The sequence below is a fragment of the Drosophila tropicalis genome, unplaced genomic scaffold (genome assembly GCF_018151085.1).
Source record: "Drosophila tropicalis isolate 14030-0801.00 unplaced genomic scaffold, ASM1815108v1 contig_3, whole genome shotgun sequence".
NCBI classification, from domain to species: domain Eukaryota; kingdom Metazoa; phylum Arthropoda; class Insecta; order Diptera; family Drosophilidae; genus Drosophila; species Drosophila tropicalis.
The window spans coordinates 534668-560296 of record NW_027172753.1 but is presented as its reverse complement, the minus strand read 5'-3'; the positions used below and the strand labels follow the sequence as shown (position 1 = coordinate 560296).

At 39.0% G+C, this 25629-nt stretch overlaps 7 protein-coding genes across 7 annotated transcripts in view; 3 read left to right on the top strand and 4 right to left on the bottom strand.

The window, feature by feature from the left end:
- Positions 1 to 434: 434 nt before the first annotated feature.
- On the bottom strand, positions 435 to 3165 carry LOC137572264 (uncharacterized). The gene is given in 3 exon segments (XM_068284005.1): positions 435 to 1124; positions 1126 to 2940; positions 3001 to 3165. Coding segments are annotated over 3 exon segments (2517 nt in total). The 5' UTR covers positions 3072 to 3165; the 3' UTR covers positions 435 to 493.
- A 474-nt stretch (positions 3166 to 3639) lies between these two features.
- On the top strand, positions 3640 to 5634 carry L2HGDH (L-2-hydroxyglutarate dehydrogenase). Its single transcript, XM_068284059.1, has 3 exons — positions 3640 to 4037; positions 4128 to 4991; positions 5048 to 5634. The coding sequence occupies exons 1-3, from the start codon at positions 3922 to 3924 to the stop codon at positions 5433 to 5435; spliced, it is 1368 nt and encodes a 455-aa protein (XP_068140160.1). The 5' UTR covers positions 3640 to 3921; the 3' UTR covers positions 5436 to 5634.
- Positions 5581 to 8590, bottom strand: Tango6 (transport and golgi organization 6). Its single transcript, XM_068284058.1, has 3 exons — positions 8475 to 8590; positions 6206 to 8416; positions 5581 to 6149 (listed from the first exon to the last, which is right to left on the bottom strand). The coding sequence occupies exons 1-3, from the start codon at positions 8533 to 8535 to the stop codon at positions 5650 to 5652; spliced, it is 2772 nt and encodes a 923-aa protein (XP_068140159.1). The 5' UTR covers positions 8536 to 8590; the 3' UTR covers positions 5581 to 5649.
- A 227-nt stretch (positions 8591 to 8817) lies between these two features.
- LOC137572248 (protein YIPF6) lies at positions 8818 to 9984 on the top strand. The gene is made up of 5 exons (XM_068283985.1): positions 8818 to 8959; positions 9020 to 9239; positions 9310 to 9481; positions 9545 to 9702; positions 9769 to 9984. Exons 1-5 carry the CDS (start codon positions 8942 to 8944, stop codon positions 9879 to 9881), a joined length of 681 nt encoding a protein of 226 aa, XP_068140086.1. The 5' UTR covers positions 8818 to 8941; the 3' UTR covers positions 9882 to 9984.
- Positions 9981 to 17229, bottom strand: Tps1 (Trehalose-6-phosphate synthase 1). Its single transcript, XM_068283984.1, has 5 exons — positions 16612 to 17229; positions 12082 to 12622; positions 11127 to 12019; positions 10436 to 11057; positions 9981 to 10370 (listed from the first exon to the last, which is right to left on the bottom strand). Exons 1-5 carry the CDS (start codon positions 16743 to 16745, stop codon positions 10131 to 10133), a joined length of 2430 nt encoding a protein of 809 aa, XP_068140085.1. The 5' UTR covers positions 16746 to 17229; the 3' UTR covers positions 9981 to 10130.
- Positions 17230 to 19842: 2613 nt separating this feature from the next.
- On the bottom strand, positions 19843 to 22566 carry ast (protein asteroid). The gene is made up of 2 exons (XM_068283982.1): positions 21546 to 22566; positions 19843 to 21486 (listed from the first exon to the last, which is right to left on the bottom strand). The coding sequence occupies exons 1-2, from the start codon at positions 22491 to 22493 to the stop codon at positions 19927 to 19929; spliced, it is 2508 nt and encodes an 835-aa protein (XP_068140083.1). The 5' UTR covers positions 22494 to 22566; the 3' UTR covers positions 19843 to 19926.
- A 238-nt stretch (positions 22567 to 22804) lies between these two features.
- S (EGF receptor activation regulator Star) overlaps positions 22805 to 25629 on the top strand; it is a 32265-nt gene continuing 29440 nt past the window's right edge. Inside the window, exon 1 of the mRNA XM_068283981.1 lies at positions 22805 to 23782. The gene's annotated coding sequence lies outside the window, so the exon portion shown is untranslated. The remainder of the gene's footprint in view (positions 23783 to 25629) is intronic.

Genomic DNA, 25629 nt, shown 5'->3' with positions numbered 1-25629 from the left:
GCTTAGTAAGAAAAATCTTGAAAAATACCAACATTTTTGAAAATCGGAACATTAATGAATAAAAATCTAATAAAAACTATTAAGTTCTAAAAAGTATTGATATAAAGTTACAAAAAAGAATTTTCGGAGTCTCTTCTGATTACCTGTAATACAATCTCTAATTCTTAGTCACAAATATTGTAGTGTATAATGGTTTCTGATTCCATTGGAACAAAATAATAACACACTACAAAATTTCTTCGAATAGCAAGGAAATATAGTTAAATAGAACCGTAAAGGAACAAAAAATAAGGAATCCTGCCTTCAAAATTGAATAATTTTTTAAAATGTTTTTTATTTTAAAAATTCGTATTTGTAGTTTGTAAAATACATTTTAAAATAAGGAAAATACTTAGTTGTGCCATTCTTAATGAGATAGTTAAAAGGGAAATCTATTTATACAATTCTAATTCGATTTAATCGAGTCTTTTTATTTTGAATTTGTATGTACAATTTACACTCCAACCAATGCGGCGGCACCTGAAGAAGGGCCAGTTGCTGCCGCGGATTGTGTGGCTGCTGCGCCGCGTCTCTGCGAATGGCGGCATCTTAACATATCACACTTGAGGGCATAACGATGCTGGCAAACTGGACAGACATGCGGCTTGAGCTGCAGGTGGTAGCCCTTGATGTGCTGGGAGAGACCATTCCGTCGCTTAAACACTCGGTCGCAGATGCCGCACTTATGTTGCCTCTCCGTTGAGTGGGTGATGCGATGTTGCCTAAGGCCAGTCAGCGAACGAAATGTCTTTTGGCACATGTTGCAGAGGTAGGTAGCCGAGATGGTGGCACCAGTCATTGGGAGTTTCTTTCGCTTTGGACGACCTTTCGTCGACTTCCTTGTATGGTGGCGACATTTGACTTCGTGTCGACGATAGAGGCGCCAGTGGGTGAAGGTTATGGCCTGGCAATGACGACACTTGAAGCTCTGCAGGCATCGGCGTTGGGTTCGCAATGGCAAGGACTGACAGATGTAGCGCATATGTTGACGCAGACCCAAACGAGAGCTGAATATCTTCCAGCAGCCGCAACATTTAAGGGCCAATGTTTTATGTCGTCGATGTGAAATTGCATAATGGGCCTTTTTTTCTATGATTTATCAGTTTCCGTCGATTGGCAAAGATTTCACTGCATTGAGGACATGGATGAAGATTGGATGAATTTCTTGTTTGATTCTTCTGAAGTTTTTGGCATTTGAGTTTTAGTCGGCGATAGCGCAAGGCCAATTTTTTATAGTTCTCATCCAATACTAACGGATTTGGTTGACTTAATGAGATTGTTGAAGATTCAGCAAGAGGCGCTGGTAACGCGGCTGGGGCAGGCGGAGGGGGAACCGTTGGAGGAGCAGCTATTGGCGGCGGTTGGGGTAGTGTTTGTGGTGGTTGTTGTTGTTGCTGTGATGGCAACGTTGGCGCCACCAGGAAGCTTCTTTGCATATCCAAAATATCAATTTTCTTCTTTAAATTCGTATTGGACGATGATGTGTTTTGCCACGTATCTGTTTGCCAGTGACCGCCAGTTGAGGGTAAAGTTTCGAGTTTAAGGGGGTTGCTTGGATTTAGATTCAATGGCGGAACACTAACCATGGGCATGGGATTGGCATGCACTTGATTGTAATGTTGATTCAGGCTATCGGAAGTTATAAATTTGGCCATACAAAAATTACAATTATGCAGGCGAAAGGCGGCAGAAGATTGGACTACACTGTCATTGAGTACAACAATATTGGGCTTGACGGGAGTGATGGAGAGTGCAGCAGGTGCTGGCCCAATCGGTGTTGAATTGACGTTCGAAGGAGGCGGTGCAGCTGGTGGTTGTGGTTTTGTTGGCGTTGGCATCAATACACATTGCAGGGAATTTGGTATCTGACTGACATTGGTCACTATGGGTTTACAAGAACGCTTTTCTGCGGGCTGGTGTGGATTAGCCGTAGATTCTGCATCTATTCCTTCCACCTTTTCCGTTTTGTACGGCAGTTGATGCCATTCCTCCTTGGCGTAATTGTGTTCTTCGGTCAACAATTCAGCCTGCAGCATTTCATTGACCGTAGGCAAAGAAGCTCCATTAGATGCTGATTGCGAGATACCTTCGTCCATTGCCACTCCAGCAGCAGCAACAGCAGCATTGGCACCACTTACATCAGCATCATCAGCTATGTTTATAAACGGATCATCTAAGTTAATTATCTCCATAATATCACAATTATTAATTATATCTTGAGCATTCAAGAGGGGGAAATCACAGAATGGAAACTTATGTTCGGTGGGATCGGCCGAATCTCCGCCAGCATCGGCTTCATCCAAACCAATATCCAGCTCATCGGGAAACAGATTATCCAAGCTCTCCTGCTTGACACGAACAAAAGGTTCTTGTTTGATTTTCAATTGACGTCGATACTTCCTTTGCAGTTCACTTTGAGTCTGCATAACCACATCAATGAATTTATTAAAATTTTCCAATTGCTTACAACATTCCAAACATATGTCTTTGGGCAGTGAATCATCCTGTAGTATCTGTAGCGTTGGAAAACATTTTTGTATTTTGCCAAAGAGTTCGAAATTCTTCTCAAAGGACACACAATTCATGCATAGTCCACAAAACCGACAAGTGCTCTTCTGGCCATTGGGCGTGGGATTCTCGTTGGCCACACTGGCGAGAGTCTGTTTATCCTGCCACCGACTGACTTGCTCCACTACCACATTCAATGACTCTACTGCCTCAACGCCAAAGACACTTGGAACTGCATTTTTCTTGAGTGTCTTGCGATTGTTGCTGCAATTAAAATCCGCATCCACAAAGTGGCGACTGCATACGGCGCTCCATTTGCTGGGCATCCATTGTCCTTGACGCTGGGTAAAATTAATCCACTTCTGTAGCAGATCTTTGCGCTTAAAGGGGAACCTTTGGAATGGACATAAATATTACAAACAGTATTTAACATTTTTCCAATTGTTACTTTACCTGTGAAATGATATGCTGCCCTTATGTACATATTTATCGCTACAATTGACAACGGCGCAGTGGGCGGGCATGGCCAATTGAAATCCTTAAACAATTTTCAGCATTTATCTACAAATTTGTCTTTTGTTTTGCTCTTTTCTTCCTTTGCAACTTGCTATCAGCTGCGCATAGAGATGAGAGCGTGACAAGCTTGTCACTCTATTAACACGAATAATCAAGGCACTATTAAAATATAAAGAAAATCATAGAATATATATAAATATAATTAATTCATTTGAAAATATTATATTATAGATTACTTTAAATTAAAGCTGAATTCAAATATGAATAATGGTGAATTTTTTATGCATTTAATATTTTTTCATTAAATAACAATTTAAATAAGAGCATAGGGTATTGTTTTTCAACTAAAAACACATTAATTCGTATTTCATTAATTTATATAGAAAAAGTGGATTCGCTTATCGATCAAATTTCTGTGTATTTTAAGCACGAAGTCGTCACATGACTTTTGCCATCTCTACTCACGACTCAGGCACGAATACTTGTTTCCCACCGCAAGCAAACAGTGTTTGTTAACAAAGCAAAAAAGATTCTTATCAAAACAAAAACAGCTGATATGCGGAGGGTTAGGTTAATAACCCTCACCAGCCCCTCGTCGGTCCACCGGCTGGGACTTACACTTATCAATTAGCGTCTTTATTACTGACCCGCCTGGTTTATGTGCTAGCGTATTTATTTTTGCCTTCTAGACGAGAATTCTTCGAGTTCTGTTTTCAGTCTATCTGCTCGTGTGCTCGCATCTGGCAGCCGAATTCGAGGAAAATTTGTCAATTTGGCAAGGTCAAGCAAGGTCTTTGGCATAGTTACGAACGAATTTTCTATAAAGTGTGTGGGTGGAGAAAGTAAAGTGTATCAACAATGGCACAGCTTAGACAACTGAGACACCTGGGATTGGGTGCTACTCCAAGGATAAGTCATTTGGGATCATCGGCAATAGCCCAAAAACGTTGGCAATCATCAACATCATCCATTGGGTATGTAGTGGCCTAAGATAAGAGTCGCCGTCGTCTGCGCGTGTCAAATTAATTCACTTGATTCGTGTGTCTCTTTCTCTCTCAATTTAGAGATTACGATCTGGTTGTGGTAGGCGGTGGAATCGTTGGTGCAGCCTCGGCCAGAGAAATCCTACTGAGACATCCTACACTTAAAGTGGCTGTTGTGGAGAAGGAAAAGAAATTGGCTGTCCATCAAAGTGGGCATAATTCGGGAGTAATACATGCTGGCATTTATTACAAACCGGGCACTCTCAAGGCTCGCCTTTGTGTGGAGGGATTGCATTTGGCCTACAAGTATCTAGATGAGCGTAAGATTCCATATAAGAAATGCGGCAAACTGATTGTCGCCACCGACGAGAAGGAGGTGAAACTGCTGGAGGATCTGCATCAACGTGGCATAGCCAATAAGGTTCCCGATCTTCGTATGATTGACGGTGATCAAATCAAAGAGATTGAGCCCTATTGCAAAGGTGTTAAAGCTTTGCATAGTCCTCATACGGGCATAGTTGATTGGGCCTTAGTCACCGAACATTATGGCAATGACTTTAAACTGGCTGGTGGTCACATTTATCTCGATTACAATGTTAAGAAATTCAGTGAAACCAAAGAAGGAAACAGTGCTGAATATCCAGTGACCATCCATGGGTCTAAACCGGGTCAAACACTGCGCACACGAAATGTTTTAACCTGCGGAGGTCTACAATCCGATTTGCTGGCCGAGAAGACGGGTTGTCCGCGATCGCCGCGCATTGTACCCTTCCGTGGAGAATACCTGTTGCTTTCCAAGGAGAAGCAACATATGGTTAAGGGAAATATTTATCCAGTACCCGATCCCCGTTTCCCCTTCCTGGGTGTGCACTTTACTCCACGCATGGATGGCTCTATTTGGCTGGGACCAAATGCGGTGTTGGCCCTTAAGCGAGAGGGATACACGTGAGCGGCTGTGGCTTGATTGGCTATCAGATTAACTTATTTCGAATCTCTTTCAGCTGGGGTGACATCAATCTGTTGGAACTCTTTGACGCACTACGTTATCCGGGATTCCTTAAGATGGCTAGCAAATATATTGGATTTGGCCTTAGTGAAATGTCCAAATCGGCATTTATTAATCTTCAGACGAAAGCCCTACAAAAGTATATCCCAGATATCAATGAATATGATATTCAACGTGGTCCAGCCGGTGTTCGGGCTCAAGCCTTGGATCTGCAGGGTAATCTGGTTGATGATTTCGTCTTCGATCGCGGCGAGGGTGAGGGAGCATTGGCGAAACAAGTTCTTCATTGCCGTAATGCTCCATCGCCGGGTGCTACAAGTAGCTTGGCCATAGCTAAGATGATTGCCGATAAAATTGAAGTGGAATTTAACATTGGAAAGTAATCGGAAGACGAAAAGATGAAGGTTCGATGTTGGGTTGAAAAATTGCTTCAAAAGTGGTAATACCAAATCCGATTTCATCAATTATGGCCTTAAAAGCATTTTTAGCCCTCTGACTGTTCCATCTAGAACTATTAATTGTTGTGCATTTCTTTGTTTTAACTTATAAAATTGTCATTATATTTTCATACAAAAACAAAAAGGAATCATGTTTCATTTAATTTAATTCTAATATACTTTTTCTGTCTGTCTTTGGCTTATCATTGATGCCCAAAATTTGGATTTCCTTTACCAAAGACTGCTGATCGATCACAGATTTTATTAAATCTCGACATTTTTCATTCAAAATCTTTAAACCATTTGATGCATGTTGGCGCATTTGTGAATCACCCGATTCCTCTGCTTCAATAGCTTTTAAAAGGCGATAAATGGGCAACAGCATCTCTTGGTAGTCTAAAAGATTTTCCATGCCATTTAGGAGTTCGGCCAAAACCAAAACAGCAGCCCGTTTCGAGGGTAGGTAGCCATCGGTTAGATTTAATTCCGCATTGATGAGTTGCAGCAACTCTTGAAAGAAATTATGCACTTGATAGGCCAAAATGCGACACAATTGGGCCAGATTGGCAAACGATGACATGCGGAATTCTGGCTGATTGGAACGACAACCAAGCATGAAGCCATTGAGAAGTTCTGCTTTATAGCGATAGCAAAGCGGTCCTGAAAAGATGTTACTTTAAGGCGTTAATCGTTCGTTTAAGAGTGCACAAACTTACCCAACTCTTGTGCTGATTTGAGTATAGCTTCACCAACCACCAGACGATAGTCCAAATTATTTGATTCCGATAGATATTCATCGCTTAATTTCTCCATTACTTCCGCTTCCATTGTGTGGGTTAGGACCACAAATAGACGCACACAATTTAGAAATGTATACGATTCCTTATCTTTAAGAGTAGCTAAAGCTAAGGCGATTATCAGATGACCCTTGGTCATTGTTGTGGGATCCTTTTGATGCAATAGCTTTAACAGCAATTGAATTCCATATACCTGCAAATGCGATTCCTTTTCCTCAATCAGCGAGCGTGCTCTATTGAATGCTTCCGACTTGTACGTTTCACTTGGACTCCAAATGCCTTGCAACTGGCTGAGAAGAGTTTCAGCGGATTGTTGAATCATCAGATTTGATGTCTGCATTTTCAACTGTTGCAATTGCTCTTGAAGTCGCTTGAAATGCCCGGCAATCAGTAAATCCTCACTTTTATCCAAAACTTCTTGTAGTAAACTGAGTATAAGTAATAATATCTGATCGTCAGAGTCCCCAGATTGCAAGTCCAAACGTTGTTGTAGTAGCTTTTCAATTAGTTTTACGAATTCTTTGCCATTCAATGCAATTTGTGAGCGTAGAGGCTTATGGGCCACCATTTGATTGAGTAACAAGAGCAACTCCAGTTTTGAGTTGTATGTGGCATAAAGAAATAATTCTAATTCCTCTTCTGTGGAAATAAAATCAATGCTCGAGGAAGTAATATTTTTGAGAAGGTCTCCCAAATGTGAAAGAAGAGCCAGAAATGCATTACAGGTCAGTGAGTGATTTGAGTTAGTTAGTAAGATTTCGGCAAGGATCTTAATTAAATTCCGTTTTGAGTGATGATCGTCGGGATTGATAGGACCCATTTTTACAACGATTTTAGTTGCATCCAAGGCAGGTACTAACAGTATGCGAGGATGAAGAATCAGCCAATTGCTTTCTTTATTTTCAATGAGATCCCACTTGAAAAGTTTTCTTAGAAGGTTAGGTAGTTCCTCACGCATCTCTCTATTGTCAAGGCATCGAATAATTAATGCCGAAACTTGTTTACGTTCATTTAACTGCAAGGGCAAACCATCATAAAGCTGCAGCAGAAGGGGCAAGTAATTTATAAGCAAACTACTGGGCAAACAGGCAACTGTGGAGCTGCAAAAGATGTGGTACCACATTCTAATGAGATGGCATAATTCATCATGCTCTTGCAAAATCACACCGGTAAGCAAGTCTGTAGGGTTTATAAGAACCTCCCATTGTTTGGCCATTATATCTTTGATCTTTGATTGATTCTCACCATTTTGATCGTAAAGACGACGCAGAGTTAAAGATCCTACTTCAAAATCATCCATATCTTGCTTTAAGCATTTTGAACAAATATCAAAAGCTTCGTAAATTTTCATTTTTTGGTTTTGTTGGCTACGACATGAACGAATAATTGTATTGGCCACGATTTCGGCAAGGACATTTGGGTTATCATTTTGTGACTGCTGACGCAAGGATTCCACTAAACTCTCAAGTCCATGAGGGGAATTCAACTGTCTGATTAATGTGTGATGCAAAATTCTATCTCGATGTGACTCCATACCGCCAGTGGCTTTTAGCAGCAACAAAAGAGAAATGAAATCCGCTTTACTAAGATTTGCAATACTTAAATCCGGTTGATCTTCATCTAAACTCAGAATCGCAGACAATAGATCGCGTTGTACCATGTGCATAGAATCGGCAATATGAAATTGTCTTACATGCATCAATTGCCTAAAGAATTGAACGCTTAAGCATAGCAATTCCGGATTTGGCGACTTTTTAGGGTAAGTAACGCGGGGATTACTTATTTTGTAGAAATCTTCCGATAATTGGCAACGTAAAGCGTAGTAGGACAACTCCTGAACAGCTTGAATGCATAGCTTCAGATGGGCCACTGATATTAAATCCTCCTTGGCATCGCTATCAAATTTTGTGTTTCTTATGATTAAGTGGAGCACATAAGAGAGTCGCACAATGTAGCAATACTGTGGTTGTCCTTGCAATTTAATGCATTCGGTCTGCTCAGAAGTTAACTTGTACTGAGAGCATAGCTCTTGTAATTGCTGATCTATGTCTAAAGCTATGGATTTCTCCAATATTTCCAAATTGGGTTGAAGACTGCTCGAGATAATTGGCTCTGCCGAATCCTCTTTTTCTGTTAAATTATTTCGATTTTAATATTCTCTTTGAAACTAAACCATTTTTTTACTTACTCAAGCCGTGCTCGAACTTTAAACTCCCCAAGAGATTAAAGTAATTCAATGTATTTGTCATTTTTAGTTTCCTAAAATTAAAAATTGTGCATAATGTGCTTTTGTATCGATAAAAAACCGTGTCTACCGATTGCAGTCTCTTAGAGATGGAAAGAATTTCTATTTAAATATAACAACTGTAAATTGGTGAGTTGACACAGCCAAAGTAATTAAGGCAAAAATATGGAGTTAAGCTATTAAATAAGTATATATGAAGTTAAACTAAATATATTATTTAAATAACTTTAACACAGTGATAGCTAAAAGTCTGGTGACAAGAAGAATCTTGTTCGATTAAAATACTCACGTCAAACTCTGTTATATCTAATGAATTTGCATTGGCACGGTCACACTAACTGACAGCTGGCGGACTATTTATCAATTTTTTCTATGTAAACGTAATTTAACGAATTATAGTTTCTGGCAGAATGGATGCAAAATTAGACGTAAGTATTGCAGAGCCGCACCCAGATATTGTTACTGCATCTTTTCTGTTACTTTTCAAGATGTTCGAAGATGTCAGCACATCGCCAACGTATTCGTTAGAGGGTGACATGTCCATTCCAGGCCGCAGGACAACAACTAAGCCCACAGAGAACGGAGTACCCGATTACAATACTTTGGATGAACCGATTAGTGAGACTGTGCTGCGGGATATACGAGCTGTGGGCGTTAAGTTCTATCATGTTCTCTACCCCAAGGAGAAGTCAAGTCTTTTGCGTGATTGTACGTCATCATTATCAATTTGTTTGCAGTCGTAAGCAAATTACTCATGACATTGGTATTCTAATTACAGGGGATCTGTGGGGACCTCTCGTCTTGTGCACCTTCATGGCCACCATATTGCAGGGTTCATACTCAGCGGACAGCATGGCCGATAATGGACCAGAATTTGCCCAGGTCTTTGTGATTGTTTGGATAGGAGCAGCTGTTGTTACTCTAAATTCCAAACTGTTAGGTGGCAATATGTGAGTAACTTAAATAAAAATCTTTAGTAGAAAATTTAACTAATTAAACGCTGCTGCCAATAGATCCTTCTTCCAGTCTGTGTGCGTGTTAGGCTATTGCCTAACTCCTGTGGCCATCGCTTTAATTGTTTGCCGTGTGATCTTGTTGACCCACCAAACACATTTGCTATTCTTCTTGCGCTTTGTGACCACCACAGTGGGCTTTGCTTGGGCTACATATGGTAGGTGCATCAATTTAAAACCACAAAATGATCTTTTAACTTTACATTTTCACTTTTGTGCTGTAGCTTCGTTTGTTTTCCTGGGTCAAAGTCAACCGCCGCATCGTAAACCCTTAGCTGTCTATCCCATTTTTCTATTTTTCTTTGTCATTTCTTGGCTGGTTTTATCTCATAACTAGTCGTTGACTAATTAATTTATAAGTAAACTGTGCACGTTCCCTTAAATGTAATTTAAACAAACAAAAACAGAAACGAATTAAGAAACTTAAGAATCCAAATCAATTGTCCATTTTGTATTTTTATTTTATTTGTTGTATTTTTTATTCTTACGAAATCTTAGAAATAATCTGTGTTAATGCGGAATAAGAGATGTTTATTTATGTGTGTGCGTGTGTGTGTGTGTGCTGCATGTTTATATTGTAAAAGGACTAAACCTCTAGATTATTGGCCGATGTCGCCACCTCGAGAGACATTTGCATTTGAACGCCATCTCCCTTGGTTGGCCTATAGGTTAGCGAATTGGCTCTCGCCTTGCGTCCCATGAAATGACGCTCGACCCATTTGAGAAGCGTGTACACGGAGTCTGTCGACGGCAAACGATGATCGGCAACAGTTTTCACAATATCCGACGATGTCACACGGAAAGTACGAGCCATACCTTTCAGTGCCTGCGATGCAAAAGAATAGGATGAGAATGAGATGTGTTTAGGATGTCTCTGAAATTTGTACTTACCACCATGGCATCCTCATCGGTAAGATCGTCACCCACATAAATGATTTTGATTCTCTCATTCCAATCGACACCAAATGATGTGCGTAGAATGTATATCGATGCTCTGCCCTTGTTCCATTGCACAGGAGGTCGTGCCTCCAGGGCGCAATGGGTTTCGGTGGCACGGAAACCATATTTCTCAATTAGACCTCGCGCCTTCTCCACCATTGCGGGACGCAATTGATTCGGTGTCTCACGATAATGGAATGTGAGCAAAGCCCCTTTGTTCTCCACCCAGGCGCCATCACGGCAAACGGAATCCTGCAGAGCTTTCAGCAAATGACTAACCTTATCCTCATACTCAATGGGCATGGGATGAACAAATTTACTGCCATCGGGATGCAATATCTCCAGGCCATGATTACCGGCATAGGTGATGCCTTCTATACCGACCATTTTCTTAACATTATCCACATTTCGTCCAGAGATGACAGCCACATAGACATCCGAATGATTGGACAGTTTGTACAACACATTCTTAATCTCTGGCGAGAGTGTGGCCAAATCTGGATGGGGTGCAATGGGAGCCAATGTGCCATCATAGTCCAACAATAGAGCCAGTTTATGGTTATAGCCAATATATCTAATTGAATAAGAGAAAGTTTCGTAATGAATCTGTTGCTACTCCGCTCAGAGGCTTTGTCTCACTCACTTGAGTAAGTAGTCATCAAAATCATCCACAGACACCGGCTGCATAATGGTAGTGCCCACATCATCCATTTCCAGAGCCCCAACTGCCTTCAGGAAGCAACGCATCCAGTGACTGACATCGCATTCAGCCTCACGACGACGCAGACGCGCCATACGCAAAGCACGCTCATCCTCCGGCATGGTCAGGGCACGATGAATTACCTCAGCGGCCTCATTTACCTCATACGGATTACAGAGCAATGCCTCGTGCATCATCTCACCGGCTCCAGCGAATGGGGAAATCACCAAGACACCGGGCACCTCATTTATCTGGCAGGCCACGAACTCCTTGGCCACCAGATTCATGCCATCGCGCAGTGGTGTGACCAAGCAAACAGCCGCATCCCGATACAAGGCCGCCAACTCATCCTGACTGACATAGTCATAGATGTAGCGTATTGGTGCCCAATTGGCTGTGGTGAAGCGTCCATTGATGCGTCCCACCAGCTGGTCGACCTCCTCCTTCAGCTCCCGATACTCTTTGACGTCTGTGCGTGAGGGCACTGAAATTTGCAATAGACTCACTTTCTCCTTATGCTGTGGATACTTAAGCAACAAGGCCTCGAATGCCATCAGACGATGGACCAGGCCCTTGGTGTAATCCAAACGATCCACACCCAAGATAATCTGTTGCTTGGATGTTTTCAACACCTTGGGAGCATTGTGAGCCAAATTCACGAAACGCTCATAGGGTATACCAATGGGCAGAGGACGGACACGGACAGTGCGTCCGCCATGCTCCACCAGCAGATTGTTGCGATCGACACGACAACCCAAATTGCGTTGGCAACAGTCCACGAAATTGAGGCAATAGTCTTGGATATGAAAGCCAACCAGATCACAGCCCAACATGCCCTAAAAACAAGGATCATCATCATATCTAAAATAAGTTTTGGTTTCTTTATAGATTTACTCACTTGTAGGATTTCATCGGACCATGGCAGCAATCGGAAGATATCCCACGGGGGGAAGGGTATGTGAAGAAAGAAGGCCAAGCGACAGGGAAGATTCTTCTCCTCGGCATGCTCACGCACCCAATTGGCGGCCAACATTAAGTGATAGTCATGAATCCAAACGATTGGTGGATTCTTTTCGTTACCATTATTCTTGGCTAGACATTTCTCCAGTGCCTCAATGGTGCGGACAGCAAAATGCTTATTCACCGTCACATAATCATGCCAATGTTCTCCACCAAAGTTGGCTCGACCCGGCATCGAGTGGAAGAGCGGCCAAAAGATCTTGTTACAGCAACCATTGTAGTAGCTATCAAAGATCTTGGCATCAATGTTCACCGATACCACTTGATCCGACTTCAAGCCCGCCGTCGGTGTCTGATCATACGGATTCGATTCGGGTATCGCCTCATTGGGGTCCTCCAAATGAATGCCAGACCAGCCCACCCACAAACCGCTGCCCTTGATCACAACCGGACAGACAGCCGTGACGAGACCACCAGCGCTGCAAAAATACATAATACATAATAAAATCATTTACCAACGCGTATGTAACCCACCACCACCACAGAGACCCAGCCCATTTTTATGCAGAGTGCTTGACACCATCTTTCTTGATAAGCAAAAAAATCCATTAAAAAAAATATACCCACACATGGACATATGAAACGCAAACACACCAATATATTGAATATACGCCAGTGTAGAGGCTTCTGATACGGCGTGTAAACAACCTCGACTACGGCTTGTCGATCAACCTTTGGAAGCCCTCAATCTTGGTTTTTGTGTAGGGTCAGTACGAAACAGACTAGCCAAAAACTGAATCTGATTAATCCAGACAAGCGACAGAAATTGAGAATTTCAATCAATCAATTTGAGACTTTTCCCTAACTGCCTCTTAAATGTTTCAACAAGACTTGAAACAAATCCAAAATTTAGATATAATTTTAAACAATTATTTGAGAATTGCTGCTAGAGATAAGGGAGCCATGATATCTACTTTTGACATGGCAATTTTTTTTATATTTTCAATATATTTAACTTATTTTTTCAAAAGGATTGTATTGAATTGGATGTCCTTATAATAAGAAATAAGATGGAAATCTTAATATTGAAATCGGAATGAAAATAACTAAATTGTTTTTTAACTTTAAGAATTTCACATTTCACATATTATTTTGTGAATTTGACATCTATATAAGTGGAAGATTTCAAGAGGTTAAAAACGAAATAAATTAACAAATTTTTTCGAACGGAAAGAAGCTTTTTTAGTAGACATTTCAGAATATTCTTAACCAAGTTTTTGATGTTGTTCAAGTTTCAAAACAACAGATTTAAATATATTTTAAGAAAATTTTTGTTTTTTGCTACATTTTTTTTGTCAGAAAAGTAAATATAAAAAATGAAGTTTCTATTTATTGTTTTTGGTAAGTAATTAAGTTAAAGTTCTGTAATCATTAGTGTAAATTATGTTACTAAATGTTAATAAAATATAAACTAATTCAAAAATATTAACAAATTAAATTTTCTTGGTAAAATTTTTCTTTTTAAAAGCAACAACAACTTTTTTAAAAGATTGTGTGGATACTTTGAAAACAATTTTAGTTGGAGTTTATTTTTGAAAAATAAAAAAATAATTGTGGAAGTAATTAATTTATTGATTTTTAAAATATTATTTAAATGGAACTGTTGTTGGTAAAAAAAATCCCAAAATCCATCTGAACAAAAAATGATTTTATTTTGATAATTAACCAAAATGGCTTTAAACCTGCCAAATTGTTTGAACTATTAAACCTTGATTAATGATGAAATTTTGATTTATATTTAACAAAAATTATTCCTTCAATTAGCAAGGACTTGCCTTTTAAGTACTGAGATAGTTCTATGACTTAAAATATTGTAGAGAACTTAATCCAAAAAGGTTGGTATACAACACAAAATGGATGCATTTTTGAAATTTTTATACCATACACCCATAGGGTGAAATGGTATATTAAAGTCGCCAAAATGTATGTAACAGGCAGAAGGAAGCTTCTCCGACCCTATAAAGTATATATATTCTTGATCAGGATGAATAGCCGAGTCGATCTAGCCATGTCCGTCTGTCCGTCCGTCCGTCCGTCCGTCCGTCCGTCCGTAAGAACACGCAGATCTCGGAGACTATAAGAGCTAGAGCCACCAAATTTGGTATGTATACTCGTGTAGTATGCACATGTTCAGAGTTAATTGGAATTTCGGCCACGCCCCCTTACGCCCCCGGGAATCACATAAAACTGTTTTTCTTAAAAAGTATAACAGCTAGAGACATCAAATTTGGTTTATATACTCGTTTAGTTGGCGCGCAGAAACTAATTGTTTAAACTTTTTGCCACGCCCCCTTCCGCCCCCGGAATTTACATAAAACTGATTTTCTTAAAAACTATGACAGCTACCGACATCAAATTTGGTATGCAGACTAGTTTAATAGATGCGCAGAAACTGGCTATTTAAAAATTTTGCCACGCCCACTTCCGCCCCCGCAAATCAAACAAAACTGATTTTAACAAAAACAAACAAAGCTAAAGTCACCAAATTTAGTATGTATACTGGCTTGGTATGCGCGCAGAGTATATATATTTTCATATTTTGCCACGCCCACTTCCGCCTCCACAATTAAGAAAAAACCGATTTCCTCCTGTAGTTTTTTGACCATCGCATTCAAATTCGGCAGACTAATTAATCTTATCTATTTCCACAAAACTCCCAAATTTTATTGAAATCGGACTAGAAACATGCAAAATATGAGTATGAACGTATTTTACTAAGCGGTCCACAAGGCCAGAATTGGCCGTTGGCTAGTGGCGGCGCTAGAGTGCTCGTGTGTTTGTAGAGTCAGCGAGATAGCACATAGTATGAAGCATGTAAAAACAATTTAATAGACATACATTTGGTTTTCGAAATTAAAAAAAATTTGTTTCACCTGGTGTATGGTATACCCGAGTCGACGAGTCGACTTACTTGCTTCATTGAAATTGTTTTCTTAAAAAGACTGAAAGCAAAACAATACACAATTTTATCTCTCGTTTACAGGTAGTTAAACAACAGTGTGAAAACAAAAACCAATATTGTCAACTCTGTGATTTTTCTTTTGGATTTTTGTTGAAGAAAAAAACTTTTAAAACGAAAAGAAAGAAGACAAATTTTAAGTCTAATAACAACTAAAATAACTCATAACAGCTAACTGAAGTGTTGATATCAATCAAAAAGGTTGCAAAAAAAAAAATCACAAAATATTTCTTATAGTAACCGTTTTGAGAGATTTTAAGCAAAACAAATTTTTGTTAATTGAAGTCCCTCAAAAACCAATTTGATCACCAACAAGAAACTGCCCTCTGAGATATGCAACACTTATTTTTCGTAGCCTTTTCTTTTTCAGATATTCGTGATTTCCGTTTGCTAAAGCAAGCTGAACCATTCACGTGATGCCATATCAAGTTTCATTGTCAGGTTCAATACTTAGTTGTTGTTGTTTTTACATAAGCCTTGAATAAATGGCTTTTCATATTGACCCCTTTAACACCATTTTATTTGCTGTTGTTGCCCATCATCATCATCATCATCTCCTAGCAGCAGCAGCAGCAGGAGAAGGAGCAGCAGTAGCCGCACTTGCTGTTGCTGTTTTTGGGGTCAAAAACGCGTAATGGACCTCACTGATAAGCTAGCAAATGATCGACGTTGTCGTTATAGTCGCTGTTTGTCAATTTAAATATTATTGAATTTGTTTTCTAATTTCGAATTTTTTGTAGACACACGTTTGCTCATCTCTCATCTCATCGTTCACTCCCTCTATCTCTATCTGCCGCCTGGTGTTTGTTTGTATTTTGCGCTGATAAGATTTTGTCAGCTTCTAATTTTTTTTTTTTTTTTATTCGTTTTCGGTGGGGTTGGGTGCTGCTAAACATTATCAAATTGTTTCAAATGCAAATTGTAGGCCTCGTGCTTTTCGAATTGGGTTAGTTTTTCAATTTGTACAAGTTGGAAACTAACCAATTTTTGATACAGTCGAAAGCAGAGTGAAAGAGAGAGAGAGAGAGAGAGAGAGATCCGACGGGGATTTCTGATAAGAAATTGGTTTCTATACAGAAATGTCTATTATTGACATTTTTCAGCTTAAACGACGACAGTTTATTCAACTTGAATTTAATGGTCTTTGTGTTTTTAATGTATTTGCACTATGAAAACTACTGATAGTTAATCAAATTCCTCAACCAGACTGACAAATAATTCTTATAACTTATATAACCAATATGAATTCACAGAGAGTAACTAGAATTTTGGGATTGAACTTTTCTAAACTCAATCGAAACAATTCAAGTAAAGAATTCGACAGTAAATAAAATTAAATATTTATACAAATGATGTTTTAAGAACTATATCCATTTAACAATTGCGTAACCGAAATTTGAAAAGTCTATATCAAATTTAAAGACCATTTCTGTTTTGTTTGTCACTTACCTGGCCTTACGTTCGAGCTCCTTGGTTTTGGCATTTCGTGTTAAAACAAAAGGCAAACGATTCGATACCACTATGAGACTGGCCTTAGTGGAAGGCTCACCAGCATTGGTTACTATAATCTCGGTGTCGACCATATTGACGGTCCTGTTTTTTTTTGTGTGTGTTTCTAAATTGCTTGAACTCTTATTTTATTATTTGGTTTTGTTCGTTGTTGTTTAACTTTATGTTTTTTGTTGTTGACCAAATTAAAGCATAGTTTTTGGTTTTTTTTTGGTTTTTTTGTTTATTTTCGGACTTGGACTAGACTTGACACTTGGCTATTCGCAGTTCGACTAAATTGCATTCAAAATGCAATGAGAATCTATACCTGGAATGTCAATCCGAATCAGAGCCGATCTGTTCTTATCAACAACAGTAACAAAAACAACAACAACAACAGCAACAGTCAAAATTATGGTAATTATGGAAGAGCTCCAGAGAAATGCACTGACGGAGAAATGTTATCTATTTATATATACTTTTTTTTTTTTTGTTTTCTTTGCTGATTTTTCCTGTCTAACGAGAGCAAGACGTTGGAGTAGCTTTTTGCTCGCGAGAGCGGAGTCTGCTCCGTTCTGTACCCTGCCGAAAATGGTACTAAGCCCATCGATCATTCAAGTCGCACTTTTTCTGCTAAAAATTCAACGTATTCAGATGATTTGAAGACCCTGATTATCAGTTTATTGTCTCACGCGCTCTCAGTCTCTCTGATTTCCAGAGTCTGTGTTTGTTCATGGAGAGAAACTGCTGGAAAACTGCAGTCACGTACTCATTTTCCAAACAGATCCTTCGACAAAGGCCAATGGGGTCATAATCCAAGCGAATCCAAGCGAATTTGGTGGCCAATATACTTATATGCTTATAAACTGTTAGAATACCTTGGGTAAGGCTTAAATTTTCTAGTATTAACTGGTCGGGCCTGGTATTATCAGCATGCCAAACTCCTCCCCCTGCTTGCCTCTACGCCGCCATCTTCTTTATATTGTCTTTTTAAAGGCGATAATTGTGAATACATTGATTTTGTAGGCTGAGGCGTTGCTTGTTTACGCTGATTTTCAGTGTACTCGTATTTTCTTTTTATATCCGTGCATTGTAGGGTAAAAAAACGAGTCCATTGGAATCATGCCAAAAATGGTAAACAAATAATAATTTTTGATTTTATCTTCCCACTTCAAAAGTTGACCGAAAAAGATGAATCCTCCAGTTTTCCTTTACTTACAGGATTCGAATTAATGAGACTAATTAAAGATTCAGTTAAAATGGACTTTCATCGGTGATTAATCTTACTATAACTAATTGGAATTTAGAAATCGCTTATGAAAGAAATGATGAAGATTGCATCAGACAGAGCTATAAAGAGAATATTCTGCTTCATTCAAGTTTTTTTTTTCAATTCTTAAAATTACTTAAAGTACGAATACGAAAATGGGGCTATAGTTAACAATTTCAATCTTAATATAAAAATTAATTCAGATGTTTTACTTTTAAACTTCTAAAGTAATCATAAAACAAAAACATTTCTAAACAATATACATATTAAAAGAACTATTATAAGGATAAGGTTTATTTAAAAAACTATCAGTTTTTATTTCTAATTAACAATTTTCGAAAACAGTTTTAAGTTTTAATTAATTAAGTTAGTAAATAATGTAATTTTTATGCTGATTTATGTATGTAGATATTAGCATGGTCAGATTTAGTCGTGGGTTAACAGGGAAATTTACTCTCAAAAGTATGCAATAAACTGTATAAAATTCGCTTTCTAAAACAAGTAGAGAAGTTTTTAAAATATTCTATCGATAAAAAGAAAACTGTTAAAGCAAATATAGCTTGTAGATAACTCTTAAGTTATTAGACATAAGAAACGTTGTAAAATTGTCGCAAATAATTAATACTTTTCCAGAATGTTACATACTTTAAGGGGGAAAGTTTCCCCATTTCATAGTCCTAGATCCGCCTATGATTTCCAATTTATTAATTATATATAATTTATATAAATTTAATTGATTTTGGCGGTATTTCATTTTAAAACTACCCTTTTAATATTGTGTTCAAAAGTCGTGCCAACTAATTATATAGTGAATTTTTGTATTTCTAGTTAGTTTTAGCAAAATGTTTACATGCCAAGTATCTCTCGCAAATGTCAAGTTAACAAGGCATAAGGGATCACCTTGTTCTGACCGTCGTATATGGTAGATAAGATTAACGTAAAAGTAAGTTGCATTTGTTTATGTGTTTAAATGCATTTTTTATAGAGGTTTTTGGATTTGGTTAATTGGTTGGCTTAGCTTGGCTTCTTTCCTAATTATATACATATATACATACATATATATACGTTTGTATATATGGAAAACTTTTGTTGAACTTGAACGTTGCTTGATCTAAACATGATTATGATGATGAGGATGAGGCTGATGACAATCGTCATTAGCATCGTTTCGCGTCTGGACCTAAATCACGTGTCCAACACGATGATGTGTTTTGCGTTTTACGTGATTATCGTTTTAGTTTCAGCTGTTAGTTAGATGTTGGGCAAGGCAATCAAATTAAAAATAAAACGACAACAACAGCACCAACAAAACACAATACGCAGCATTTGCCACAAATTAGTCAGCCAAAAACACTTTACATTGCAATTGCAATCGAATTCGTATTTGGGTTATCAACATTGGGCAAAGGGTTAGGAAATTTTTATTTTTAAATCCAAATGCAATTAACCGAATTGTCTATTGACGTAAGTGAAATTATTTCGAGTCTGCTAGAGCAAAGGTTTAAAACATTCAAAGGCACCTGCCGAGAACGTGTAACGGTTACTTTTTAAACTAGGGCTGCCAACTCGAGTTCAAACGAATTTTTGGAGGCGCCAGTGTGCGAGGCGGCAAATTAAAATATATTCGTTGAAAGTAAAATTTATGAATTTATTGATTGAAATGTGAGTGAGATTGGATCTGTTAGGAAATCTACTACAGAAATTCAATATTCCAGAGGAATTCAGACAAGAGAAGTCATATACAGTAGACCCCCACGAATAACGAACATTATTTCGCATAATGACCAAGAAAAAGGGGAATTCTTGCAAGAAAACACTGAATACACATTTTGATGCTGTTCAGTGCGATAGTTTTATCTTTTTTTAGCCAGAATTAATTGTGTTTGTTAATCGAGGGCCCACTGTATAATGACAAAAAATGATTTTACAACAGTTTATATAATTTATTTACAATTGATAGCGGGATATACTTTATAACAAATGTTCTAAGTGCAGTAAAGAAATATTTACATCTTAAGGCCACAAAATTTATTATTTAAATCATAAAACTCATCCTCCGGTTCGTCTTCGTCGCTTTCCTTAATCATGTCCACATTGGGATCTGCCAAATTCTGCTCAGTTTCAGCTTTACGAGCGGCTTGCCTCTTCTTTTTAAGTCGTTTCTTTTCCTGGGCTTTGACCACCGCCTGCTGTTTGGCATCCGATTGCTTCCACGATGGGATAAACTGACCACACCAATCCAATAAAAAACCATAGAAATCAAACATAAGTTGAGAATCGGTTAACAGAAAATGTTCCACGTGATAGCGTACATCTAGACGATTTCGCAAAAGATCATAGAGATTATATAGAAATGCTCCACAGTACAATTGATTCATGCGGGTATTGAGTAAGGGAAAACCGATCAGCGAATTTAAAGCGCTTAACTGATAGATCACAGCCTGAAATTCCGCAAAAGCATGCAAAACTGATGTGGAATAGAGATCGTATTTCTTCTTGAATATCTCCTGCATATGAAAATGCGGAAGGAGACGTTCCTGCACCAGATAGCAATCCGATTTGGGCACATGTTGCATGCGCTCTGGCACAGATAACTCCATTAGAGATGTTTTTACTCCACGTTTAATGCCCTCCAATAATTCCTTATTGCGCACGGCTCGTTCTTGCTTTAGGATTTTGCCAAAACGACGCTGAAAGGTCTTCACCTCTCGCTCGGCCGGTATGCGTACGTCGATGGTCCTTAAAACCACAAGGCACAAAATAATAGCATTCAAATGATAAAGATCACAATGCTCGGAACGGTGTAGCCAATAGACAATAGCTAGAAAATATAATTGCAAATCCTGTGGCAAAACATCCAACTCCTTGAATAGTCTATCCGTATCCAACTGCGGCAGATTGCTTTCAAATATGAAACGCAGGTGACATATATCGCTTACTGAAGGATTGAAGTTATACGGCGGTGCTTGCTCAATGGCCATGCGATTATATCTCACATTTGTTATTCTTTGGGCTCGGGTTAGATACGTGTACTCAATTGGCAGTTCGGGTGGTGATGATTCCTCTACGTCCACATGATTTAGCAGGGCATAGACATAGTTTAGTATAGGCAATGCCAATTCATTGGAATCAGGATGGGGAAAATGTTCAATTTGGGGATTGTTGATGTATTTCCGCAAGTGCATTAGATCCACAAGGAAACGTGAAAGGTGGGCAGGATAGAGTTTGTCAAGAAACCACTGAGGAAAGAGTAAAGTTTTGTCTTCCACTTCAATTTCTTCTGCATCATCGTCATCTGCATTTTCCTCTTCGTTGCTAGAGGCGGATTCATTTTTATGATCGATCTCTAAGACTTCTTCCTCTTCCGAATCGCTGTTTTTAGCCATTTGTTCATCTTCCTCCTCCTCCTCCTCCTCCACCCCATCATCGTCTGATTCACTAGCTATGTTAATATGGCTAAATGGATTGTCGTAGTGTGTCTCAAAGAACGCATAGGCATGGCACAGTTCATTAGAATAACCAGAAATGGCTGCCTGGACCTGGGCCACCAAAGAGTCCCGTTGACCCTGCAATAATACAAAATAAAATTAAACCCTTTTTGTGATCCTCCGTCTCTAATAAATACCTTTTTGAGACGGGACAAAACTTTGGATAGAGCGGATTCGGCAGTCTCCGTCTTAAGCCACTGAAGAATCACTCGTATACGACGTTGTTGTTTCTTTAATTTGCGACTGCGTCCTGCTTTACCCATGCCAGCGTCAAAAAAATTGCGAAATGCTGATCTGGCTATATAATCATTACCAAGTAGGGCAGCAAACAGAGGCAATTTTTCGGCACTCAACGCCCCACGGCCGCAAAGGTGTTCCACACGATATATGCAGCAGTCCAAATACTTATAGGAACTCGGTTTTTTCACTTCCCCGGTGCTGCTTTGCTGTATTCCGGTCATGATTTTGTGGGCTTTTGTGCGTTTCTCCATATGCTTGGCCTCCTGGCGACGAAGATCTCGTGGTTGGGTTTTCCTTTGCTTGGTTAGCACTTTTACAGTTAGAGTAATCAGTGGTATATATTTAACATTGTGTATATAGAAATCCGAGTCGTAGGATAACACGGGACAATTGAGTTTACGGGCCAGTGCAGCCAACTCGTCGTCCGCCTCGAAGACACAACGCATCACTGGAACTCCACAGTCCCGGACAGCGTCCACAAATACCTCTTTGAGATGCAGTGGGAACAGAGTGATGGATGCATTGGGGTTTATGCGCTTAATCACTGCAATTTTGCCTCTCAGTCGCTGGCCAACAGTTCGCAATTTGCGCTCTTCGTAGCCGCCGTCCATGAGGACGAATGGCCGTATTGAGCATTCAGCCAGTACCTGAAAGAATTGTAGCACTGCCCGGTAGAAATCATCATAATCGCCTCCAAATGCTGAATACAATCCAGTGACATCTTTGTAAAGATTGCAAGCCAAATTATCCCCATCTATTACCAGAGCCGTCGAATGGAGTTCGTACGGCTTTAAGTAGACTTCCGCCCGTTGGGCTATATAGCTGGTCAGACCCCGAACGCCCATTTAAAGTATTTGATGGTGAATTATTGTTTTGGTTTGTTTACATCAGCTTACGCACGTGCGGTATTAGTCTCAGTGTTAGAAAGATATTAGTTTCAGTGTTGGAAAGTACGGAAAACGGCGAATATAAATCTAATCTTCGATGTTGGCATCAATTGTTCGACTCCTTTGTTCGATGTTGGCATCAATTGTTCGAGTTCGACTCCTTTGTTGCATGTGGTTTAAAGCGAATATTACGTCTTAGGCAAATTCGTCGCACCGAGGCGAATTGATTTCGCCATGTTGTTTGTTGTTTTTTTTTTTTATTGTTGTTTTTGTTTTCAAGCTGAAGAGTCGTGCGCGCGGTCTGTCGGAAAGAAATTTTGAAAAGAAATAAAATTTTTGTGGAGAATATCCGTGTAAATTTGATATTGCCGCAACGAAATAGCAATAATATTAAACAATAGTTTTTTGGTGCGAGAAATAATAATAAAGGAAAACGTGAATATTGAAAATTGATTCTGCAAAGCGCGTGCATATATACGGGTTCCGTTGCTTTTTTCTTCACCACTTTGCGCGTGTGTTGGTGTCTTTGCGTCGCTGTGTGCGTGCGTTTAAGTGTGTGTCTGTGTTTGTGTGTTGTTTGCGTCGCTGTGTGTGCACAGGTAGCGACAACGCCAAGAAAAATGATGAAAAACCAAAAATATTGAAATTTGAAATTTCCAAATATCTTGCACAACAACAACAGAATAGAAAAGAAAAAACCCAACCAAATCGCACCAGATAGAAAGAAAAAACCAGTCGGGCGCCATTTTTACACAATTATAGTATTATTATCTATTCTTCAAGACCAAGCAGCAGCAGCAACAGCAATATGGATGAGAGAGCGATCGCGAATATCATTAAATACGTACCGTAAAAATCCCGTATAGTGAATGAATATTATTTACTTGTTCCTGTGTGTGTGTACGTGGGTGTTTAAGTTAGTGAGTGTCGTCCGTTACGTACTTGCTGTACGTGTGTGTCTCGCTCTCCCCCTCTCGCGTCTTTCGCTCTTTCTTCACCCATCTATCTCTCTCTCTCCCTCTATCGGTGTGTGAGTGTGAGTGCTCCAGAAAAGCATTTCGAAAAAATCATCTCAAGAAATAAGCAAAAGGCCAATAAATAATAATTCAATCATCAAAAAAAGAGAGAGCAAAGAAACAACCAAACAACAAGGAGAAGACAAGATTTTTTTTTGGATAATTATCTCTTCAAACATTCAACAACTACCGACAACTAGCAGCAACTACAACAAAAAAGAGAACATCAAGGTGCGTATTTCCCATTGGGCAAAAAAAAAATCTAAAGAAAATTCCAGGAAGATTCTCCGTGTCATATTTCCTGTCTTCCGTTTTGTATTTCCCACATTTTCTTCCTTCATTCTGCAATTGCAATTCCCACGCCCCTCGCCCTAGTCCATGCTCCTTCCCCTGCCCAACACTACCTTTCCTTTCCTTTTTTCTGCAGCAGGTAGAGCAGCAGATGAACAAAATTTCCAACAAATTTTCACATTTTCTTTTCCATGTCGCGCTCTGTAGGTGGCCCGCAAAAAGAAGCAAACCGAAAAACCCGAAACGAAAATTTTAAGGCACACTCTGAGATAATGAGAGAAAATGAGAATGTTAGAGAAAGGGCCTCCCGTTGATATTTGTTTTGCGAAAAATGATTAGCAAATTATCCGAAATCAAAATGAAGGAGAGGAAGGCTATAAAGTGAAGCTCTATATTAATGTGTTGCCCACTTTTCCCCGATTCCAAATTATGTAATCATGTTGATTGCCAACAACAACAACAACAACGATCTGGCGACATTTTCGTCTTTTGTCGATTTTTGGCAACTGCCAAATTTAGCACAAAAGTTCACACAACAACCAAAAGAAACTTCTTTCTAGTAGCAAAAGGAGAGAAAGGTTTTAAAAATGGGAGCAAATAAAAGGCGTTGTCCTGTGGAAATTTTATTTCATTGTTTCCACTAGTTTAAGTTTTCTATATTTGAGCGTGTTTTGATTTCAAAATTCTGAAAATGAAACTGAAATTCTTCTTCAATTGGGTAAACTAACACTCTAAAAATTTTCAGTTTTCGAACTTTGAAATGTATCGAATCAGTCAAATGAAAGGATCGACTTCTACATAATTCTTGGGTGACTTGGATATAGAACATTGGTAAAATTCTGGAAATTTAGGAGAGAGATGGGTAGAAGGATGAACGTTCAGTATTTCGAATGGACTTTTTAGAATAATCCTAATCTCTGTATTTTCGGTATCTATCCCTATATTATTGAGAGTTTTTAACTCATTGCAGATGCTCCTTCAATAAAATCATCTAAATTTTCATGACTTTCTTATAACGTGAAGATATCTTAGAAGGAGTGAAAGAGAGAGAGGGACAGACAGATAGGTTAGGAGTAAGAGACGCAGCTGCTTCTTGTCTTAAACTGTATATGTGTGTATGGTGTGTTTGTGTGTGTGCATGTCTCAAATGACACTTGCCAACGTTGGTTGGTTCTCTAAAGAATTTCCTAGTAGGAAGTGCAATAGCAGCACTTGACAAATGTTATGCTGCACTTCTAATGCCATCTCACTCATACAGTGGGAAAGAGAGAGAGAGATAGAGAGAGAGAGGGAGGGTCAGAGGAGGTGTTTCTATGTTCTTCCTTTAGTTCATATTACTCTAGTTTATTTGTCTTAATTATTTTAATTGTCTTTGATTAATAAAACTGTGCAAATTTGTCTAATATTCTGTCTTTATCTTTCTTTCTCTCTCGCTCTTTCTGCATATGTGATTTCTGCTGATTGCGGAAATTGTCGCTTAAAAAAAAGATATAGACTTAATTTGTTTGTCTCTTGCGTTGTGATCTCACTTTCCTTCTACATAATTATGAGTCATTAGAAATTAAATACCGTTAGTCTCTCTTTCTCTGTGTGTGTGTGTGTGTTAGTTAGCCATTGCAACACAAATTCTGTGCTTCTTCTTGACCTACAAGAGTCAATCACAGACAATTTCCTGTGTCTGGTGGCCACACCACCAACACCCACACGTTACCCCCTCAAACCCCGCCCATCCCACCGCTCAACCACCCACAACCATTTTTAAATTTTATTTACTGTTAATTATTTTG

Excerpts from the sequence above, each read along its gene's own strand:
- L2HGDH (XM_068284059.1), top strand. The coding sequence starts at position 3,922 with ATGGCACAGCTTAGACAACTGAGACACCTGGGATTGGGTGCTACTCCA. Across the intron at positions 4,038-4,127 it reads TCATCAACATCATCCATTGG|AGATTACGATCTGGTTGTGG; the intron begins GTATGTAGTGGC and ends CTCTCAATTTAG. Across the intron at positions 4,992-5,047 it reads CTTAAGCGAGAGGGATACAC|CTGGGGTGACATCAATCTGT; the intron begins GTGAGCGGCTGT and ends AATCTCTTTCAG.
- Tango6 (XM_068284058.1), bottom strand. The coding sequence starts at position 8,535 with ATGACAAATACATTGAATTACTTTAATCTCTTGGGGAGTTTAAAGTTC. Across the intron at positions 8,417-8,474 it reads AAAGTTCGAGCACGGCTTGA|AAAAAGAGGATTCGGCAGAG; the intron begins GTAAGTAAAAAA and ends ATAATTTAACAG. Across the intron at positions 6,150-6,205 it reads CAAATCAGCACAAGAGTTGG|GACCGCTTTGCTATCGCTAT; the intron begins GTAAGTTTGTGC and ends ACATCTTTTCAG.
- LOC137572248 (XM_068283985.1), top strand. Across the intron at positions 9,482-9,544 it reads AAACTGTTAGGTGGCAATAT|ATCCTTCTTCCAGTCTGTGT; the intron begins GTGAGTAACTTA and ends TGCTGCCAATAG. Across the intron at positions 9,703-9,768 it reads CTTTGCTTGGGCTACATATG|CTTCGTTTGTTTTCCTGGGT; the intron begins GTAGGTGCATCA and ends TTTGTGCTGTAG.
- Tps1 (XM_068283984.1), bottom strand. The coding sequence starts at position 16,745 with ATGGTCGACACCGAGATTATAGTAACCAATGCTGGTGAGCCTTCCACT. Across the intron at positions 12,020-12,081 it reads GGTCCGATGAAATCCTACAA|GGCATGTTGGGCTGTGATCT; the intron begins GTGAGTAAATCT and ends CCTTGTTTTTAG. Across the intron at positions 10,371-10,435 it reads CCGATGAGGATGCCATGGTG|GCACTGAAAGGTATGGCTCG; the intron begins GTAAGTACAAAT and ends TTTGCATCGCAG.
- ast (XM_068283982.1), bottom strand. The coding sequence starts at position 22,493 with ATGGGCGTTCGGGGTCTGACCAGCTATATAGCCCAACGGGCGGAAGTC. Across the intron at positions 21,487-21,545 it reads TTTTGTCCCGTCTCAAAAAG|GGTCAACGGGACTCTTTGGT; the intron begins GTATTTATTAGA and ends GTATTATTGCAG.